The 17,477-nt window shown below is 62.5% G+C and overlaps 1 protein-coding gene across 1 annotated transcript; it reads left to right on the top strand.

Moving 5' to 3' along the window:
* Positions 1 to 349: 349 nt before the first annotated feature.
* On the top strand, positions 350 to 14,121 carry LOC113407652 (N-acetylglucosamine-6-sulfatase-like). Its single transcript, XM_026656869.1, has 13 exons — positions 350 to 521; positions 6,218 to 6,277; positions 6,879 to 7,082; positions 8,244 to 8,309; positions 8,896 to 8,994; positions 9,989 to 10,153; positions 10,533 to 10,615; positions 11,144 to 11,262; positions 11,554 to 11,657; positions 11,986 to 12,087; positions 12,486 to 12,596; positions 13,164 to 13,271; positions 13,615 to 14,121. The coding sequence occupies exons 1-13, from the start codon at positions 372 to 374 to the stop codon at positions 13,756 to 13,758; spliced, it is 1,515 nt and encodes a 504-aa protein (XP_026512654.1). The 5' UTR covers positions 350 to 371; the 3' UTR covers positions 13,759 to 14,121.
* Positions 14,122 to 17,477: the final 3,356 nt, after the last annotated feature.

The raw sequence follows: 17,477 nt of genomic DNA, 5'->3' as shown, positions 1-17,477 counted from the left end.
AAGCGCCGCGTTAGCTTGAGGGGGAAGCGCCCCCGCCCCACGTGAGTCAGGGCCGGGCGCAGCCGCGCCCCTTATGCAAATATAGCCACGCCCACGCTCCCGGGGGTGCCGGGTGCGAGCCCGGGCCGCTGCTTCCCCTGCGCCCCTCCCCCGTCAGGGGCGGGGCCTGGGCGGGGCTTGCCAGGGGGCGGGGCCGGGGCCGGGCATGTGGTGATTTGTGCAATTGCAACTCTCATATGACCGGCAAAGTTGCGCTTCCTGAAAGTGCGCTGGGGGCTGGGCAGGGGGCAGAGGGCTCGGGGGCAGGGGCTGGGCAGTGGGCTCGAGGTAGGGGGCCCGGAGCCGTGCAGCCAGCGGGGCGCAGCCCAGCCATGGGGCACCCGGCGAGCTGGGCTGCCCTGCTGGTGCTGAGCACCGCCTGGCAGCTGGTGCTGGGGGGCGCAGCAGGAGGGGGCCGGCGGAGCCCGCACAACATCGTGCTGATCCTGACCGATGACCAGGACACGGAGATCGGGGGCATGGTAAGTGCCCGGGGCCACCAGCCCCTCCCCGGCCACAGGGCTCGGGCACCGTTACCAGGGCTGCGCTGCCAGAGCCACCCATGTGCGCCCCATGTCACGGGCCCTGTAACATGGTCACACATGCCACGGTCCCATCCATGCTGCCAGACCCACCCGTGTGCTCCCCGTGTCACGGCCCCTGTCGCACTGCTCACCCAGCCATGGCATGGTCCCATAGTCGCCCCCCTTTGCAAAGGATCAGTGGCTTCTGGGCCCCTGTGAGAGCTGGTGGGACCCCTCTTATGAGCTAAGACTGGGGGTGCAGCTAACACGGTTCTATCCACGCTGCTAGATAGAGCCACATTCCCCCCACGTCACAGGCCCAGGGGGCACCGATCGGGGCCCAGCCCCTCTGCATGGCCACGCCATGGGTTAGGCGTGTCATGGGCCCTTGGGGACACAGTAAACACACAATGCTACTGCCTGGCCCCCCGCCCGGCCACGCCGCCCACCCCCGCCGCAGTGGGACTGCCTGGCCCGCCGCCCGGCCACGCCGCCCACCCCCGCCGCAGTGGGACTGCCTGGCCCGCCGCCCGGCCACGCCGCCCACCCCCGCCGCAATGGGACTGCCTGGCCCGCCGCCTGGCCACGCCGCCCACCCCCGCCTCAGTGGGACTGCCTGGCCCGCCGCCTGGCCACGCCTACTACCCCCACCGCAGTGGGACTGACCCAGATAGTGCCAAACTTCCCCTAGCCAGGGCACTGTCCTGGAGCCAGGAGAGCTGGGTTCTAATCCTGCCTCTGCCAGTGGCTTTGGGCAAGTTACTTCACCGCCCCGGCTCGGTTTCCCCTCTCACCTGTTCAGACTGTGAGCTCTTCAGGGTGGGGCTGTCTCCCAGAGTGGGGCTGTGTCCGTCCTAATCCCAGTCAGGGCGCTGGTCGGTCCCAGCCTGGCGGTTGTTTCGAGTTGCTGGTGTGTGACAGGAGCTGGGGTCTTTGGCGCGTTCTGTGCAGCTGCACAGGGTTTACTTAACGCGTGGTTAACCCCGAAGCAGCTGACGGTTCAAACTTGGAGCTGGCAGCTCTGCCGACCCCGGGGAGAGGGGGCAGGGGGCCGCCCCTGTTTGGAAGAAAAGTGGGGTCTGAATCGCTCTCCAAAGCGCGGTGCTCCGCGTGGGTGCGTGGTGGGGTCTGTCTGCCCCGGGAAGGCACGGAAATCCTGCAGCTGGGCAGGGTTGATGACAACATCATTGGCATGCTTGGGAGCTTCGGCATGATGGAGGGAGGGGGCTGTCCGACCGTCATGGTGGGAAGGGCGGGTCTCATGGTTAACCTCACAGCCCCCCTAGAGACCTGGTGTTTGATCCCAGCCCAGCCACTGAGCAATCCTGGGCAAGTCACTTCCCCGCCATGTGCCTCAGTTTCCCCTTGGCAGGCAGCTGATGGTCGCTAATCCATGATCGAATGTCTGTGAGCAGTTCAGGGCTAGCAGTGCAGAGCCACTCCAGGGTTCACTGGAGCGTCGACAGAGGCTTCTAGAATTCGCGCTCTGTGGCATTGGAGGGCGGGAAATTGCCCCCTGAGTCAAACACACCTGGAGTCCGCCCTCCCTCCCCCTTTTTGCCTAGCCATTGGCCCCCTCACCCGGACGCTGCCACCTGGGGCTCTCAAAGGTGGGTCAGTATCGTTATCCTTGTGTTACAGAGGGGAAACTGAGGCACAAAGAGGGACTTGGCCGTGGACTTGCACAGTAAGTCAGTGAAAGAGCTGTGAACCGAGGCATCCTGGCTCCCAACCCCCTGCTCTAAGCACTAGACCCCACTCCCATATGCTCGGGGGGTGTAAACGCCCTCAGTTGGTGGAACCTTTCACTCGTGACCCAGGCAGCACAACACGCGCCGCTTCCTCCTTCCACTTCTGGTTCTGCTCCTGGGCTACCAGGGCCGAGCCAGCTGAACTCCAAGGGGAAGTACCCGGTGTCCTGCCGTCTGGGATGGGAGCCTTCCCCCGGGTCCAGCTGAGCCAGAGCCCATCTGGGAGCTGCTGGGAGCGTGGTTGATCCGGGGCGCAGTGTGTCAGGTCACCTCTATGCTGGGAGATCGAACGTTAACCCTTCGGGCGCTGGCCTGCCCTCACTGCCGCTCCAGCCTGGCAGCTCCATCCCCTTAACACCGCCTACACCTCTGGAGGCCAGAGCGCGAGGGGACGTGCTGGAGGGACCGATCCTGCCCTGGGCGCTGCAGGGTGGATGTGGCAACCAGGGGCCACAGCCTCAGCTTGGAGCTGTGCTGGGTGACACCAGCTGAGGCTCTGCCCCCCGATCTCTAGTCCTAGAGGGCTGTGACGCCTGGGTTACGTAGGGGCCTGTATGCGATTCTCTCGGCTTGGCACCTTATGCACGTTGCTCCGAGGCCCCGATCCTGCACTGAGCGGCCCCATGGGGCTCGGTGCCGGAGCATGGTTGGCTAGTGGAGATCCGCTAGTGGGCGCCGGGTGCGATCCAGAGGTTCCAGGTGTGTGGGCTGGGGGGTTAGAGCAGGGGAGAGCAGCCTTGGGGGAGCAGCAGTCACCCCCCTCCTCTCTCGCTCTCAGCCCCTCTGGGTCCAGCTCCGAGCCCAGGGGCCAGGGTCTGATTCTGGTGCACTGCCCTTGGGGTGAATCACAAGTGACAGCCCGGGAATCAATGGAGCAGAGCCAGCTGGAGAGGGGAATTGCACTCCAAGGACCAGGCAGGGGACAGTGGCTGGGCCCAAGTCGGATCTCCGAGTCGGATCTGGATCCCGGTGTCAATCTGAAGTGACTCTGGATTTAGCCCAGGCCGGCCTCTGAGCCCGCCCTGCCCTCAGAGCTGCTGTTTAGTATCGCCCTCCTCACGCGCCTCCAGAGCCAGCCTTGTGCAACCCCCACCCTTCCCACTGTGCAAACGCTGGGTTGAGCAGAGGGGTCAAGAGATCAGCCCCGGCCCTCACCTCCCGACCCCAGCTCTCCCTGAGCTGGGGGTGTTCCGGCTCCACAGGGGAGCTCTCCACGGCTCTGGAACAGTCGCTGCAGGACCCCCTTGGTGTGTCAGCCCCCGCACGGTCACACTCTCACTGGGGCCAGCCCCTCAGCTTCCCCGCCTCCTGGGACCGACCCCCGGAGCCGTCAGCACCCCTGGGTCACAACACGAGCTCCCTGCAGCGAGTCGAGTCCCATGGGTTGGAACCTGAGGGAGACTTGTACCCCCAAAGGGAGCACTGCACCCCACCTTCCCTAGACTGCGGTCCCGCTCAGCCAGCGTGGTAGAAGCAGTCAGGTTTATTAGGTGTCTGGAACACGGGGTTGAAAGTCCTTGGTTAGCACAGGGAGCAGAAAGTGACAGCTTGGTCCAGCAGGGTCAGCCCAGAGCCCTCTGCCTGCCCCCTCCTTGGTGCCAGTCCAGGAGAGACGCCTGCTTCCTGCAGCCCCGCACTTAACACCCGCACCTGGCCCCTCCGCAGCCCTTTGCTCTCCAGCTGCTCCCACCCGGCTAGCTTCCTGCAGGGGGGGCGGGGGAGGGTGTCGGTCCATGCCTTAGTTGCTAGGTACCAAATGTCCAGGGAATTGGAGTGATCATTGTCCTTTTGGGCTCTCCATGGGCCTAGGCCCCAGCCAGCCAGGGGTCAGTCACGCCTGGATCTCTGCAAACAACCTTTTCCCACCACCTAGTAACCATGCAGCACATGAGGAAACTGAGGCACATACACTATCCATGCAAAATATGAAAAATTCCCACTTTGTCACAGGGAGATTCCCTTTTCCAGATCGGTCTTTCTCTGCTCTGGTCTGTCAGCCCCCCTGTGCCATGGATTTCAGTGGAGGTCAAAGCCCAGGCCCTCAGTGGTAAAGCATCTACCCTTTGAGCTAGCTGCTAATTAGCTGGTAGCAGTAGTAGGTTGTTATCCTCTGATGCAGAACAGCCCCAGTTGCACCCACCTGTCAGCCACATGTGCTTTAGTTAGACACAGGTTTTGGGGCTCAGGGTAAGGTTGTCTGGCCTGTGACCAACGGGCCCAGCCAAGTCTGGCCTTAAACTCTACAGATCATGAGGGTTCCTAAAGCACAAATGATACACACTAAGCTGCAGCGTCTCTGAAATGCAGCCAACTCTGGGGCAGAGCGTAGCAGACAGAGACGCCAAGGGAAAGCCTGAGCATTCCAAAATGCCTGGGGGTGTCTCAGAGCTCTCAGGTTTAAGGTCTTTCCCCTTTAATGATTCCACATTTATCGCTAATCCTAATTGCCATGTTCTATTGAGAGTTGTTCTTTATACAGCACAATGCGGCGGGGGGAGGGTGATGCTAGGTTCTTAAACAACTGACAGTCAAAGTGACACTTTCCAGAGCAAAGGGTAACTCCAGAGGAATCACTCCAGTGAATCAGACCAGGGTCCATCTGGCCTAACTCCAAGGAGCCTCTTGTAGAGTAAATTCCTTCCTGACCACGCTGGGAGGGGTTGCCAGGGCTTTGGGGGACAGGATAAAAATTCAAAATGATCTGGACAAACTGGAGAAATGGTGCGAAGTAATTAGGATGAAATTCAATAAGGACAAATGCGAAGTACTCCAGTTAAGAAGGAACAATCAGTTGCACACACACAAAATGGGAAATGACTGCCTAGGAAGGAGTACTGCGGAAAGGGATCTGGGGGTCATAGTGGATCACAAGCTAAATATGAGTCAACAGTGTAACGCTGCTGCAAAAAAAGCAAACATCATTCTGGGCTGGATTAGCAGGAATGTTGTAAGCAAGACACGAGAAGTAATTCTTCCCTCTACTCCACGCTGATTAGGCCTCAACTGGAGTAGTGTGTCCAGTTCTGGGTGCCACATTTCAGGAAAGATGTGGACAAATTAGAGAAAGTCCAGAGAAGAGCAACAAAAATTATTAAAGGTCTAGAAAACATGACCTATGAGGGAAGATTGACAAAATTGGGTTTGTTTAGTCTGGAGGAGACTGAGGGGGGAGATGATAACAGTTTTCAAGTACATAAAAGGTTGTTACAAGGAGGAGGGAGAAAAATTGTTCTTAACCTCTGTGGACAGGACAAGAAGCAATGGACTTAAATTGCAGCCAGGGAGGTTTAGGTTGGACATTAGGAAAAACTTCCGAACTGTGAGGGTGGTTAAACCCTGGAATAAATTGCCCTGGGAGGTTGAGGAATCTCCATCAGTGGGGATTTTTAAGAGCAGGTTGGACAAACACCTGTCAGGGATGGTCTAGTCTAGATAATACTCAGTCCTGCCATGAGTGCCGGGGAGCAGACTAGATACCTCTTGAGGTCCCTTCCAGTTCTGTGATTCTATGACCCCTGGCAGTTAGTGGCTGGCACATGTCCTGAAGCATGCGGGTTTGTAAAGATGTGTTCTGTCTAACGAAGTCATCAGTGTCGTTCAGACAAAGAGAATGGCTAATTCTTTTTTTTTTTTTAATCCAGCTACAGTTTGAGGCCTGTATGATATCCAGTAGCAGTGAGTCCCATAGGTTATTTCATAGATTCATGAACTGTGCTGCTATTATGGAAGAGGGGGATGGGAGCATCTGATTCCCCTTCTCTAGTCTTTCCACTATTTTATATGCCTCTCTCACCTCTGTATGGACTGGTCCGTATGTTCCCTGTCTCCCTGAAGGGGCGGGCGTTGTTCTGTCCCTGCCACGTTGGGTTCGCGGCTGGTGACTGGTTATGTGTCTCCTTACAGACTCCAATGAAGAAGACGCAAGCCCTGATCGGCCAAGCGGGTGTCTCCTTCCCCAATGCGGTGAGTGCCACGGCGCTGTGGGGACTGGCCTGGGACACGCGCGCCGGAGACTGGGCAAACTGGCCCCCTCGTGGGCCACGCTGCATGTGCCACGGCCGGGCCACACATGGCTCTTCCTCTGCTCTCCTGTCCGTGCGGGGCAGGGGGACTGGCCGGGGACAGAGCCAGAGAGCTGCCCCAGAAGCTGAGACCGCAGGAAGGGAGAGCCCAGACAGCGCTGGGGGGGCAGACGGGCTCCCTGGCACTGGAGGTCAGAGCCACTGGGGGGCTCTGAGAGGGGTGTCCCCTGTGGCTGCATGGCTGGGGGTGCCTCATGGCCCGATTACCGGGACCCCACTCACTCCCCCCACCCCCGTTTTTCAAGGCCCAGGAGTGTCCTGGCTGCCTGACCAGAGCCCACTGCTCTGCCTGCACCCGGGTGGGGCCTGCCAACCCTCAGCCAAGTGTCCAGGACAACAGTCTTTGCCCAACACTGCCTGGCACTGATGCCAGGAAGGGGAGCGGGGGACAGGCCGCCCCTCCTGGGCCGGGGGATGCACCTGAAGACCCGGGGTAGGGGGAGCCACTGGGGGCCAGGGCTGAACGTTCGTCTCTTGCCCAGTTCACAGTCACGCCCCTGTGCTGCCCCAGCCGCAGCAGCCTCCTGAGCGGGCGCTACCCCCACAACCACCTGGTGAGGAACAACTCCCTGGAGGGCAACTGCAGCAGCCCGGCCTGGCAGAAGAACCAGGAGCCACTGGCCTTCCCCAGCTACCTGCAGAGGCAGGGCTACCAGACCTTCTACGCTGGCAAATACCTCAACCAGGTAACGGGGCACCCCCTGCTGGTGCCGAGAGACCTCGCTGAGTGACACAGGGCAGGCCATGGCCAGAGTGCTATGCCTGGGCAGGGAGTGGGGCTAGTGGGCAGAGCAGGGGGGCTGGGAGCCAGGACGCCTGGGTTCTATCCCCAGCTCTGCTAGGGGAGTGGAGTCTAGTGGTTAGAGCAGGGGGGCTGGAAGACCCTAGACTGAGCCTGCTTGAGATGGAGAGTCCTTGGGGTGGGGGGAGTTTGCCGCCTGCCACCTCTGTTACCGGGGCCCCTTACGGGTGGGGCTGGCTCGGCAGGGGCTGTGGCTGGCCATGCCCTGGGGAACACCTCCCCACTGCAGCCCGGGTGGCTGGCAGGGGATCCCAGGGCCCAGCTCCAGGGGAGGGCAGGGGCCACTTTCCAGTTTGAACGGCCTGGGACTTGCAGCCGCTGAGCCAATGGGATTTTTGCCACTGATTTCAGGATCTGGCCCAGTACCAACAGGATGTGCTATTTGGGGCAGAGGGAGCAGCCAGAAGCTCCCCGGCACCTCCCATCGTCCAGCCGCAGTGTAGGGCCCCAGTCGGCCCCCGCGAGAGCCAGCCAGGGGCTTTTGAGCGGACAGTCCAAGGGGACTGGGGGGCCGGTGGAGGCCGAACTGAGAGAGCTGTGCAGCAAGAGGGATGAGCCCAGGGCTGGGCGCTGGATCAGGGCTGCCTCCCAAGGGTTCTTTAGTGGGTGGGAGCCAGGACTACTGGGTTCCATGCCAGGCTAATGTTTAGAGCAGGGGGCGTCAGGATGCCTGGGTTCTACTCCCAGCTCTGCTGCTGACCGCATGTGTAAGATCTCACATAGCACGGGCCTCTCTGCCTCAGTTTCCCCCGTGAAACATGAGGCTAGTGACCCAGCCCTGCCTCATGAGCCGAGCCATGAGGGTAAATGGATCCACCTTTGGGAGGCCGAGGGACGCTGTGTGGATGGGGCCATAGAGGTGTCTGGGTGGACTCTCTGGGCATTGAACCAGCAGGCCGATGGCCCCGGGCTGTGCTTGGCTGCTGGGGCTTCTCCATTGCTGCTGGGGGGGGGGGGGGGGGGTGTGCAGAGACAGGAGCTTGCTTGGTTTCCTTTGTCCTCTGAGCAGTGAGCGTGTGTAACCGGGGCCTCTCCCCCTTTGCAGTACGGACAGCCCGCGGCCGGGGGCGTCCAGCATGTGCCCCTGGGCTGGAGCTACTGGAACGGCCTGGTGAGTGTCAGCTCTGCCCCTGGCAGCCTTCGGGCTGCGGCTCGCGGCTTGCTCTGACCTGGGGAGGCCTGGGAATTGCTGGGCCTTGCGGGGACCCTGGCCAGGGCTCCTGTTCCGAGTCTGGGGAGGTGGATGGTGGCCCCAGGTCGCTGTAAACCCCAGTTGACCGTGTCCGTAACCTCGGGATTGGGGGGACCCAGGACTGAGCCCAAGCTGCGGAGGCTTAGCCCAGATCTGTTCTCTGCCCCGAAGAGCTCCCAGCCTGCGTGACAAGGTGTGGGCGGAACCCGGGGGGTGGGGGGCGGAGGGTGATGAGAGAAGGAGCAAGTGCCTCTCTGGTGTCTCCCCCCCCCGCCCAGGATTCTCCTTCCTGTCCCGCTGCGGCGTCCCTGTGCTCACTGTCAGACCAGCTGCCATGCGTCACCCCAGAAGTGGCCGCACTATGGTTGCATGGGGGGGTGAGCTAGTCTCCCCGCCCCAGGGTGCATGGGCGGGTGGGGCGCAGCAAGGCGAGGGCCACTGGGTGGTGAAGGAGTGGGGGCTGCAGGTAGGCTGGGTGCGGCTGACCCCTTGGGGTGCCCTGCAGGTAGGGAATTCCCGCTATTATAACTACACCCTGTCGGCGAACGGGCGAGAGGAGCGGCACGGGCAGCGCTACCAGGACGACTACCTCACGGATCTCATTGTGAGTCTCTGCCCGGCGCCCGCTGGGCAGCCTGGCCAAGCTGCCACGCTGACCTCGGCAGGGGCTCGGAGCTGGGGCTGGTCGGGGGCCTGTCATTCCCACCCAGGATTTCTGCTTCAAACGGGGGCTCCTCGGCTGGGCGTGGGGCTGACCGGGGGATAACCGAGTCGCCAAGGTGAGGGGGCATGAAAACGGCACGGGGATCCTGGCTGAGGGAGTGGAGAAGGGCTGCGAGGAGCCGATCTTAGCAGGGGAGCCCAGAGAGCTGGGCTTGTTGAGCCTAACACGGCGCCGGGGGCTGTGAACGCCTTGGGGGCGACCGCCAGCGTGGGGCATGGGCACAGGGCCACACGGGGTAAACGGGCTGGAGGTGAGAAGGGTGCAGCTGCCCCAGGGAGGCGCTAGATCAGTGCATGAAGGGGCGGACCGGACGGAGCTGCCCATATTACCCATCCTTCTCGGACTACATCTCCCATGATGCACCGTGCCTATGCAACAGTCTCCATGTCCACCTCCCCTCGCCAAGAGAGGAGGCCGTGGTGCATCATGGGAGATGTAGTCCAACCGGGGAGCCCAGCCCATGGGGAGGACGGGTGCCTGAACTGCAACTCCCAGGAGGCACGGCGGTGGCATCGCCCGTGGGCAATATTCCCCATTTCAGCTTTTTGACAAAACTTGACATTTCCTAGGAACGCCCCCTCCCCCGCACTCCTCCCACCACCCTTCCCCACCCCTGCCCTTCCCAGCCCTGCCCCACCCCACCCGCCTCTCATGGCTGCCCAGTAGGGGTGGGGGAGGCCTCCGCAGAACCCCATTGATCCCTGGCTGGAGCGGGTGCTGAGGGGTGACACAAGCCTCCCCACACAGCTCCACCCCGCCCCCACTGGCCCACAGCTCTCCACCTCCATCCCCTCCCTGGGTGGGTCCGTCTGTCCAGCCCCCAGGGTGCCGTCCTCCCTCCCCGACAGCGAGGTCTCTGCCCTTCTGCCTGCAGACCAACCGGAGCCTGGAGTTCCTGCAGAAGTGGTCCCACCCACCCTTCCTGATGGTGCTAGCCCCGCCCGCCTCCCACTCCCCTTGGACCGCAGCGCCAGGCTACGCCACAGCCTACAACACCACCAAGGCACCCCGCAACGGCAGTTTCAACGTCCATGGCAAGGTGAGTGGGGACGAGGCGCCCGCCACGCCGTGCCAGCCTCCCACAGCCCTGCCCATCCCACGCTGGGCCGGGGTGGGGGTGGGTCTCTCCTCTGGCGTGGCCGATGCCCCATCGGGCAAACGCCTGCTGTCACGGGGGGCCATGGGCTAGTGGTGTGATCACGGGGCTGGGCACCAGGAGCCCACGCTCTGTTCTCCAGCCCTGCCCCCAGCACCGCGGCCATGCAGTCCCCTGCGCTGTGATGGCCCCTCGGGGCAGATGAGGTTATGGGGGGAAGGGGGGCTGAGCTGGCCCTGCGGGGACTTGAGCCTCATTCCCAGGCTGTGCCCCGGGCTGGGGAGTCAGAGATGCTTCCCCCATAACCCTCCCTTCCTTGCAGGACAAGCACTGGCTGGTGAGACAGGCCAGGAGTCCCATGGCCAACACGTCCATCGAGTTCCTGGACAAGGCCTACAGGGAGAGGTGAGGGGGCTGCACCCCGCGGGGGGTCAAAGGGAGCCCAGTGCAGCACAGGTCAGAGCCGGAGGCAGCTGAGCTGGCTGGGAGGGGGCAGGGTGGGGAGACTCATTGGGGGAGGGGACTGGGAGGTTATAGAGGGCCTGGGTGAGGGTTAGGAGATGGCCCAGGTTTCTGCCCAGGGATGGGTGACCCCGCCTGGCTTGTGGGGCGGGGGGTGAGGATTTATGGAAGAGACTGCATTAGTCTGATCTGGGACGGGCTGGGGGGTACCAGCCGGGGCGGGGGTCCTAGGGGTCTGGGCTGGGATGGGCAGGGCTGGGATATCTGGCGGGAGGACACGGGTCTGGTCTGGTCAGAGATTGGTGGCTCTAAGGGCAGAGGGACCCATGGTGGTGGTTTTGACCCGGGGGGGCAGTGCTGGCTGGTGGCCGGAAGGGGAGGGATCCTGGCCTGGGGTGCAGCAGCCCGTGTGGGAACAGGTCCCTGGCTGGGGGCTGGGGGCTGGGGCCGTTAACCCCCGTGTGCCTGCAGGTGGCAGACTCTGCTCTCGGTGGACGACCTGGTGGAGAGGGTGGTGGGCCGACTAAAGGCCCTGGACCTGCTGGCCAGCACCTACGTCTTCTACACCTCGGACAATGGCTACCATGCAGGTGAGCCCCCGGCCACCCCTCTGCAGGGTAGCGCCGCACCCGGGCTCCCTCCAGCGCGGCCTGGCCTTGGACCCAGGCTGGGGGCCCTGGAGCCGGGCCTGTGGGCTCAGCACGGAGGGGCTCCGGTTTTAGGGGTCGCTGGTTCCATCCCCAGAGCCCAGTGTCACACCAGTGCCAGGGCAGCTGAGACCTTGGTCCTAGTGGGTTGGGTCCCCCCGCGGGGTCCCTGCAGGCAGTGGGGGAGGGGGCTGCCTGGGTGGGGGCTGGCGCTGACCCCTGCCCTCCCTGCAGGCCAGTTCTCGCTGCCCATCGATAAACGCCAGCTGTACGAGTTCGACATCCGGGTGCCGCTGCTGGTGCGGGGGCCGGGCATCAAAGCGAACCAGACCCGACTGGTAGGTGCCCCCCCTCCCGGTGGGCAATGCTGCCACCGAGGCTCATGGGAAATCTGGGTTCCTGTGCCCCTTGGGGGTCCTTTATGTGCCCAGGGAGTGGCAGAGTCCCCTCCCTGTCCCCACGGCCCTGACCTCAGGAACCAGGACGCCTGGGTCCTGTCGGCCCTGCTCTGGGTTAGCCCCTGCTAGTCAAGGCCAGCCGGAGCTGGGCTGGGTGGGAGCTGGGTGGGCGGGCATGCTGGAGCCAGAGCAGGGACCAGGCCAGGACCCGCCCTCCCCCCACCAGCCCCAGGACTCATGGTGATTTGTGCCCCTCTCCCCTGCCTAGGAGCCGATACTCAATATTGACCTGGGGCCCACGTTCCTGGACATCGCCGGCCTCAACGTCTCGCAGACCGCCATGGACGGGCAGTCCTTCCTGCCGCTGCTGGTGACACTGCCCAGGGCGCCGGGCGGGTGGGGGGCAGGGGCAAACCTGTGGGGGGAGCTCCCGGCGACCCCAGCCCAGGCCTCTCCCAGCAGAGGGCGCTGTGGGGAACGGGGAAGCTGCTGGCTTGGGGGGGAGCTCCCGGCAACACCCGCAGGGGGCGCTGTGGGGAGCGGGGCTGGAGCACTGGCTGGGGGGGAGCTCCTGGCGACCCCAGCCCCGGCCTCTTCCAGCAGGGGGCGCTTTGGGGAGCGGGGCTGGAGCACTGTCTGGGGGGGAGCTTCCGGTGACCCCAGCTCTGGCCTCTCCCAGCAGGGGGCGCTGTGGGGAGCAGGGCAGCCTCTGGCTGGGTGGGGCTCCGTGCAGGGGGGCTGGTCTAACCACCGTGTGCTTGGCCCCAGGTGACGCCGGCGCAGCCCAGCACGTGGCGGGCGGATTTCCTGGTGCAGTACACAGGGGAGGGGCACCCGGACAGGGACCCAGCCTGCCCAGCCCTGGGCCCAGGGGTATCGGTGAGTCTGTGCAGGCCAAGCCCATTGCTGCCAGGGCCCGCGGGGGAGCAGTCAGGGCCAGGCCTCCCCTCCCCCGGCCTGTGGTGCCATGCAAAGCAGCTGATTTCCCCACAATGTCATTTACAACACCCCCCCCCCGCCGCACTCTCTCGCCCGTTGGCACCCTGCCTGGCCCTGCACAGAACCCCAGCGCCCAGGGTGCCCCCTCAGGCACCTTCCCTCCCCCCTCCGGCTCCCATCACCCCTCCCTCCTCCTTCTCCAGGGCTCGCTAGTCCCTTGTGCCGAGAGCTGGCTCCCAGCCCCTAATACATGGACTGGGGGCCCCGCTGGCTGCGGGACACTGGGGGGAGGGCTTGCACCCCGCAAGGATGGCCTGTCACAGCTCAGCCCAGCTGGCTGGGGGGGCTGGGCCCCCCGCTGTGGAGTGGTGGTCAGAAGGCCGGGGGATGGGATATCAGTGGCAGGCGGGTCTGTGGTGAAGGAGGTGTCGGGGACGCGGGGGGACTGGGGCGGTCAGCGGGGGCGGGAGAGGCTGTAACGCGCTGACGGTGATCCCCGGCCCCCAGCAATGCTTCCCCGACTGCGTGTGCGAAGACGCCTTCAACAACACCTACGCCTGCGTCCGAGCCCTGCACCCCCACAGCCTGCAGTACTGCGAGTTCGCTGACCGCCAGGTGAGCCGGGCGCCCAGCGCTGCAGCCAGCCCTGTGCCCCCGGCCACAGCCCCCTAGGCTGCATGGGCCTGGGCCTGTCCCCCGGGGCGGGGAGCCGGGCAGGGCTGGTTCTGCCCCCTGGCGAGGTGAGGGGGGAGCCGGGCAGGGCTGGGCCTGTCCCCTGTTGGGGGAGCCGGGCAGGGCTGGGCCTATCCCGGGGCTGGCGGGGGATCTGGGGCTCCGAGGGTGTCCTGGTTCCTGCCCCCAGGGAGGCCGTTGGCTCGTTGAGCCCCCTGGTTTGCCAGGTGTTCTAGGCGGGCCTGGTGGGGTGGGGGCTCCCCACTGACCAGTGCGGCTCCTGCAGGCCTTCGTGGAGCTGTACAACCTGACCGCCGACCCCCACCAGCTCCACAACGTGGCCCGGAGCGTGGACCCCACCCTGCTGGAGGCTTTGAACCAGCGGCTGATCAAGCTCCAGGCCTGCGAGGGGCCTAGCTGCCGGGGCTAGGGGCGCCCGCCCCCAGCTGTGCCAGGAACCCGCCCACGGGTGCCAACAACTCAGCACACGTCAAACACCCGGGGCTGGATGGGCCCTGCCCCCCAACCTTGGCCCCTTCAAAGGCTGCCCGGAGCCCAGCGCAGGATGCCAGGGGGCCCCGGGGCTGGATAAAGGGGCTCCCCCGGCCTGAGCCTGGACAGGGGGTCTCAGCAGCCACCTCCCATTTGCTGCCCCCCATAGGGCAGGAGTATTTGCCCCAGACTCAGGCTCTGCCCTCAGGGATATTTCTGTCCTCACCCCTTTGTAGCTGTGCCTGCTCCACCCAACATCCTGGCCCCTCCCCTGCCTCTGGTGCCCCCCTCTCCGCCCCTCCCCTGCTGATTCTCCCCCCTCCCCCCCGGAAGCTGCTGGCGTCTCTGATCTTCCCCCCGCCCTATGACATGAAGGTGAAATAAACTCTGATTAGTAGAAGGGGCTTGGCTGTTTGTTTGTGGGTTCCTCCCTGGGGGCTCGGCCCCTGGGGGAGGGGGCTCGGCCCTGCCACCCCAGCTTGGCAGCTGGCAAGACATCAGATCCCCCGTGAGCCTCATCAGGGAGTAGGAACCAGCCTCCCTAGCTCCCGCGCAGACCCCTCCAGCACCTTTTCCCTCTTCCTCCCCCATTGCCCCAGGCCAGATCCTGGGGCTCGGGAGGGGGCAGGAGGAAAGGGACTCGTGGGGGGGGGGGGCAGATTCTGCTCCTTCCTGTCTCGTTCCCCCCTCCCATTGCTTATGCAAATCCCCAGCACAATGCGGGTTTGTGCCCTTTGGGCCATTTGCATCGGTGCTGCTGCTGGGCTGGCAGGGCTGGTCTGCGTCTCCCAGCATGGTGAGTCCAGGGAGCCCTGGGGGATTTGGGGGTCAGAGAGCAGGGCCTGCAGGGGGCAGCTCCATGCAGGGATGGCTTAGGGGTGTGAGCACCTTCGGGATCCCTGACCCCCCAGCTCGGCTGGTGCCCCCCACTCCCGACTCACAGCCCCTGCTAGCCTGGCCCTGGGGTCTCCCCTCACTTCTGGTGCCCCTCACTCCTGACCTGCAGCCCCCTGTTACCTTAAACCCTGGTCCTGGGCCCCCCCACAGCTCTACCAGTGCCCCCCACTCCTGACCCACAGCCCCTGCTAGCCCGGCCCTGGGCTCCCCCCTCACTCCTGGTGCCCCTCACTCCCAACCCGCAGCCCCCTGCTACCCAGCCCTGGGCCCCCCACAACTCTGCCGGTGCCCCTCACTCCCGACCCGCAGCCCCTGCTAGCCCAGCCCTGGGGCTCTCCTGGGAAAGCTCCCAGCTGTTGTTACATTTTTGCTTCCTCATAGTGATAAACATCAGCTTGAGCCTCCTGCAGCCGCGGCCTCACCCCCAGGCTGACCCGTCCCACCTAGGGGGCGGGGGAGACGGCTGGCTACTAGATCCAGCAGGGGATGCCGTAGCAGGTGGTGGGTGCCATGGGGAGTAGGGCAGAGGGAGTGGGGGGCGCCATGGGGAGTGGGGGTGCCATGGGGAGGGAAGAGGGGGATGGTGGGGGCTGGTTCAGGGATAGGCTCCCCACTGCCCCCCTCCTGCCCTGACCCCACTCTGGCTTCCTTGCAGAACATCTTCGGGAGGAGCCGCAGCCTGTGAGTAGCAGCCCCAGTTGATCCGGGCGAGGGGCAGCCCAGGGAGCACCAGCCCTTTGCCCCCTCTGGGCTCATCCCTGTCCCTGCCGGGGGATCAGTCCCTGGAGGCCGGACGGGCACGTGGGGGGCTGGGATCGGGTGACCAGTCGTCTGATATTGGGGGCTTTGTCTTATCCCCTCCCCCCTCCACCCCACCCCGCCCTGAAAATGAAAATGTCCCGAGTTTTCACACTGTCTGGTCAGCCTAGGCAGGGAGGGTGTGGGCAAAATGTGCGGGCAAGGGGTGACGTGGGCCTGGGGGAGCTATGCAGGGGGGCAGTGTGGTGATGGCCTGGGGGGGCTATGAGGGTCTGGGGATGATGGGGGGCAGAGGGGTGATATGGGCATGGGGGGCTATAACGATGCTGCCCTTGGTAGGACACTTCTGAGAGTGTCAATTCAGGACAAATTGCTCAGAGCAGGGCAGTTACAGCCCCAGGCTGGGGTCCTTTGCACACCAAGGCACCAAACCAGTCAGACAGAGAGGACTTCGGTCTCACCCCACTGGCTAACCACAAATCACACCAGCAATTCCCTCAGACACTCCAGTTTCCCAGTATCACCACCAGTGCCACTCGTTACGGGGATGAATGGTTATGAAAACCAATACCCCAGTAAAAGGAAAAAAAAAAGGTTCTCTTGATCCCAAAGGACCAAGCCCCAGACCCAAGCCAATATACAAGTCAGATCTTACCCACAAATCACGCTGTTGCCAATCCTTAGACTCTAAAATCCAAAGGTTTATTCATAACAGAAAGAAATACAGATGAGAGCTAGAATTGGTTACATGGAATCAATTCCATACAGTAATGGCAAAGTCTTGGTTCAGGCTTGTAGCAGTGATAGAATAAACTGCAGGTTCAAATCAAGTCTCTGGAACATCCCCAGCTGGGATGGGTCATTCAGTCCTTTGTTCAGAGCTTCCGTTTGTAGCGAGGTTCCTCCAGAGGCAAGAAGCAGGATTGAAGACGATGGAGGGGTTTCCAAGGCCTTTTATCTCCTCTGAAATGTGGAAGGACACCCATTTATTCTTACTGTGGAAATTACAGCAGCAAGATGGAGTTTGGAATCACATGGGCAAGTCACATGTCCATGCATGACTCAGTTCTTTACAGGCTGACGCCATTGTTTACATGTTAGTTTGAACGTTCCCAGGAAAGCTCAGATGTGGATTGGCATCTCCCAAAGTCCATTATCAGTTAAGTGTTTCTTGACTGGGCACTTACTGAGGCTAGGTCTACACTAGGGGGAGGGATCGATTTAAGATACCGACATATCCTATTCGACTTACCCCGCTGTGAGGGCGGCAAATCGACCGCCGTGGCTCCCCTGTCGGCGGCGCTTACTCCTCCTGACGAGGTGGGAGTACGCGCGTCGATTCGGGGATTGATTTATCCGTCTAGATGAGACGCGATCGATTTCTACCCGCCGATCCGGGCGGGTAGTGTAGACTAGCCCTGAGAATAGTCCTTTCTCAAGAAGCTGACCAAATGCTTCACTGAGGCTACTTAGAATCAAAACACATTGAGATTCAAGTACACAGCCAATATTCATAATGTCAACTACAAAAATGATACACCCATACAGATAGCATAATCATAATCCGCAAATCATAACCTTTCCATAGACACCTTACACGACAACCTTTGTACAATATTTGCTGCAAATATATAACAGTGGTTGCAACAATGATCTAAACCAGGGGTCGGCAACCTTTCAGAAGTGGTGTGCCAAGTCTTCATTTATTCACTCTAATTTAAGGTTTCGCGTGCTGGTAATACATGTTAACGTTTTTTAGAAGGTCTCGCTCTATAAGTCTATATTATATAACTAAACTATTGTTGTATGTAAAGTAAACAAGGTTTTCAAAATGTTTAAGAAGCTTCAATTAAAATTAAATTAAAGTGCTGATCTTACGCCGCCAGCCTGCTCAGCCCGCTTCCAGCCTGGGGTTCTGTTCACCTAGGCCTGCAGCGGGCTGAGCGGGGCCTGTGGCCGGGATGCTGGCTGGCAAGGGGCTGGCAGCCGGGACCCCAGACC

This window comes from Terrapene carolina, unplaced genomic scaffold (genome assembly GCF_002925995.2).
Source record: "Terrapene carolina triunguis isolate 2854851 unplaced genomic scaffold, T_m_triunguis-2.0 Scaffold51, whole genome shotgun sequence".
Taxonomy (NCBI): domain Eukaryota; kingdom Metazoa; phylum Chordata; order Testudines; family Emydidae; genus Terrapene; species Terrapene triunguis.
Note: the sequence above shows the minus strand (reverse complement) of the source record. Positions and strands in the feature narration are given on the sequence as shown.

What these genes read in the sequence shown, in the direction of transcription:
- LOC113407652 (XM_026656869.1), top strand. Translation starts at nt 372, where the DNA reads ATGGGGCACCCGGCGAGCTGGGCTGCCCTGCTGGTGCTGAGCACCGCC. An exon ending in CTGGCAAATACCTCAACCAG is followed by an intron (nt 7,083 to 8,243) that starts GTAACGGGGCAC and finishes CCCCCTTTGCAG; the next exon opens with TACGGACAGCCCGCGGCCGG. An exon ending in ACTACCTCACGGATCTCATT is followed by an intron (nt 8,995 to 9,988) that starts GTGAGTCTCTGC and finishes TTCTGCCTGCAG; the next exon opens with ACCAACCGGAGCCTGGAGTT.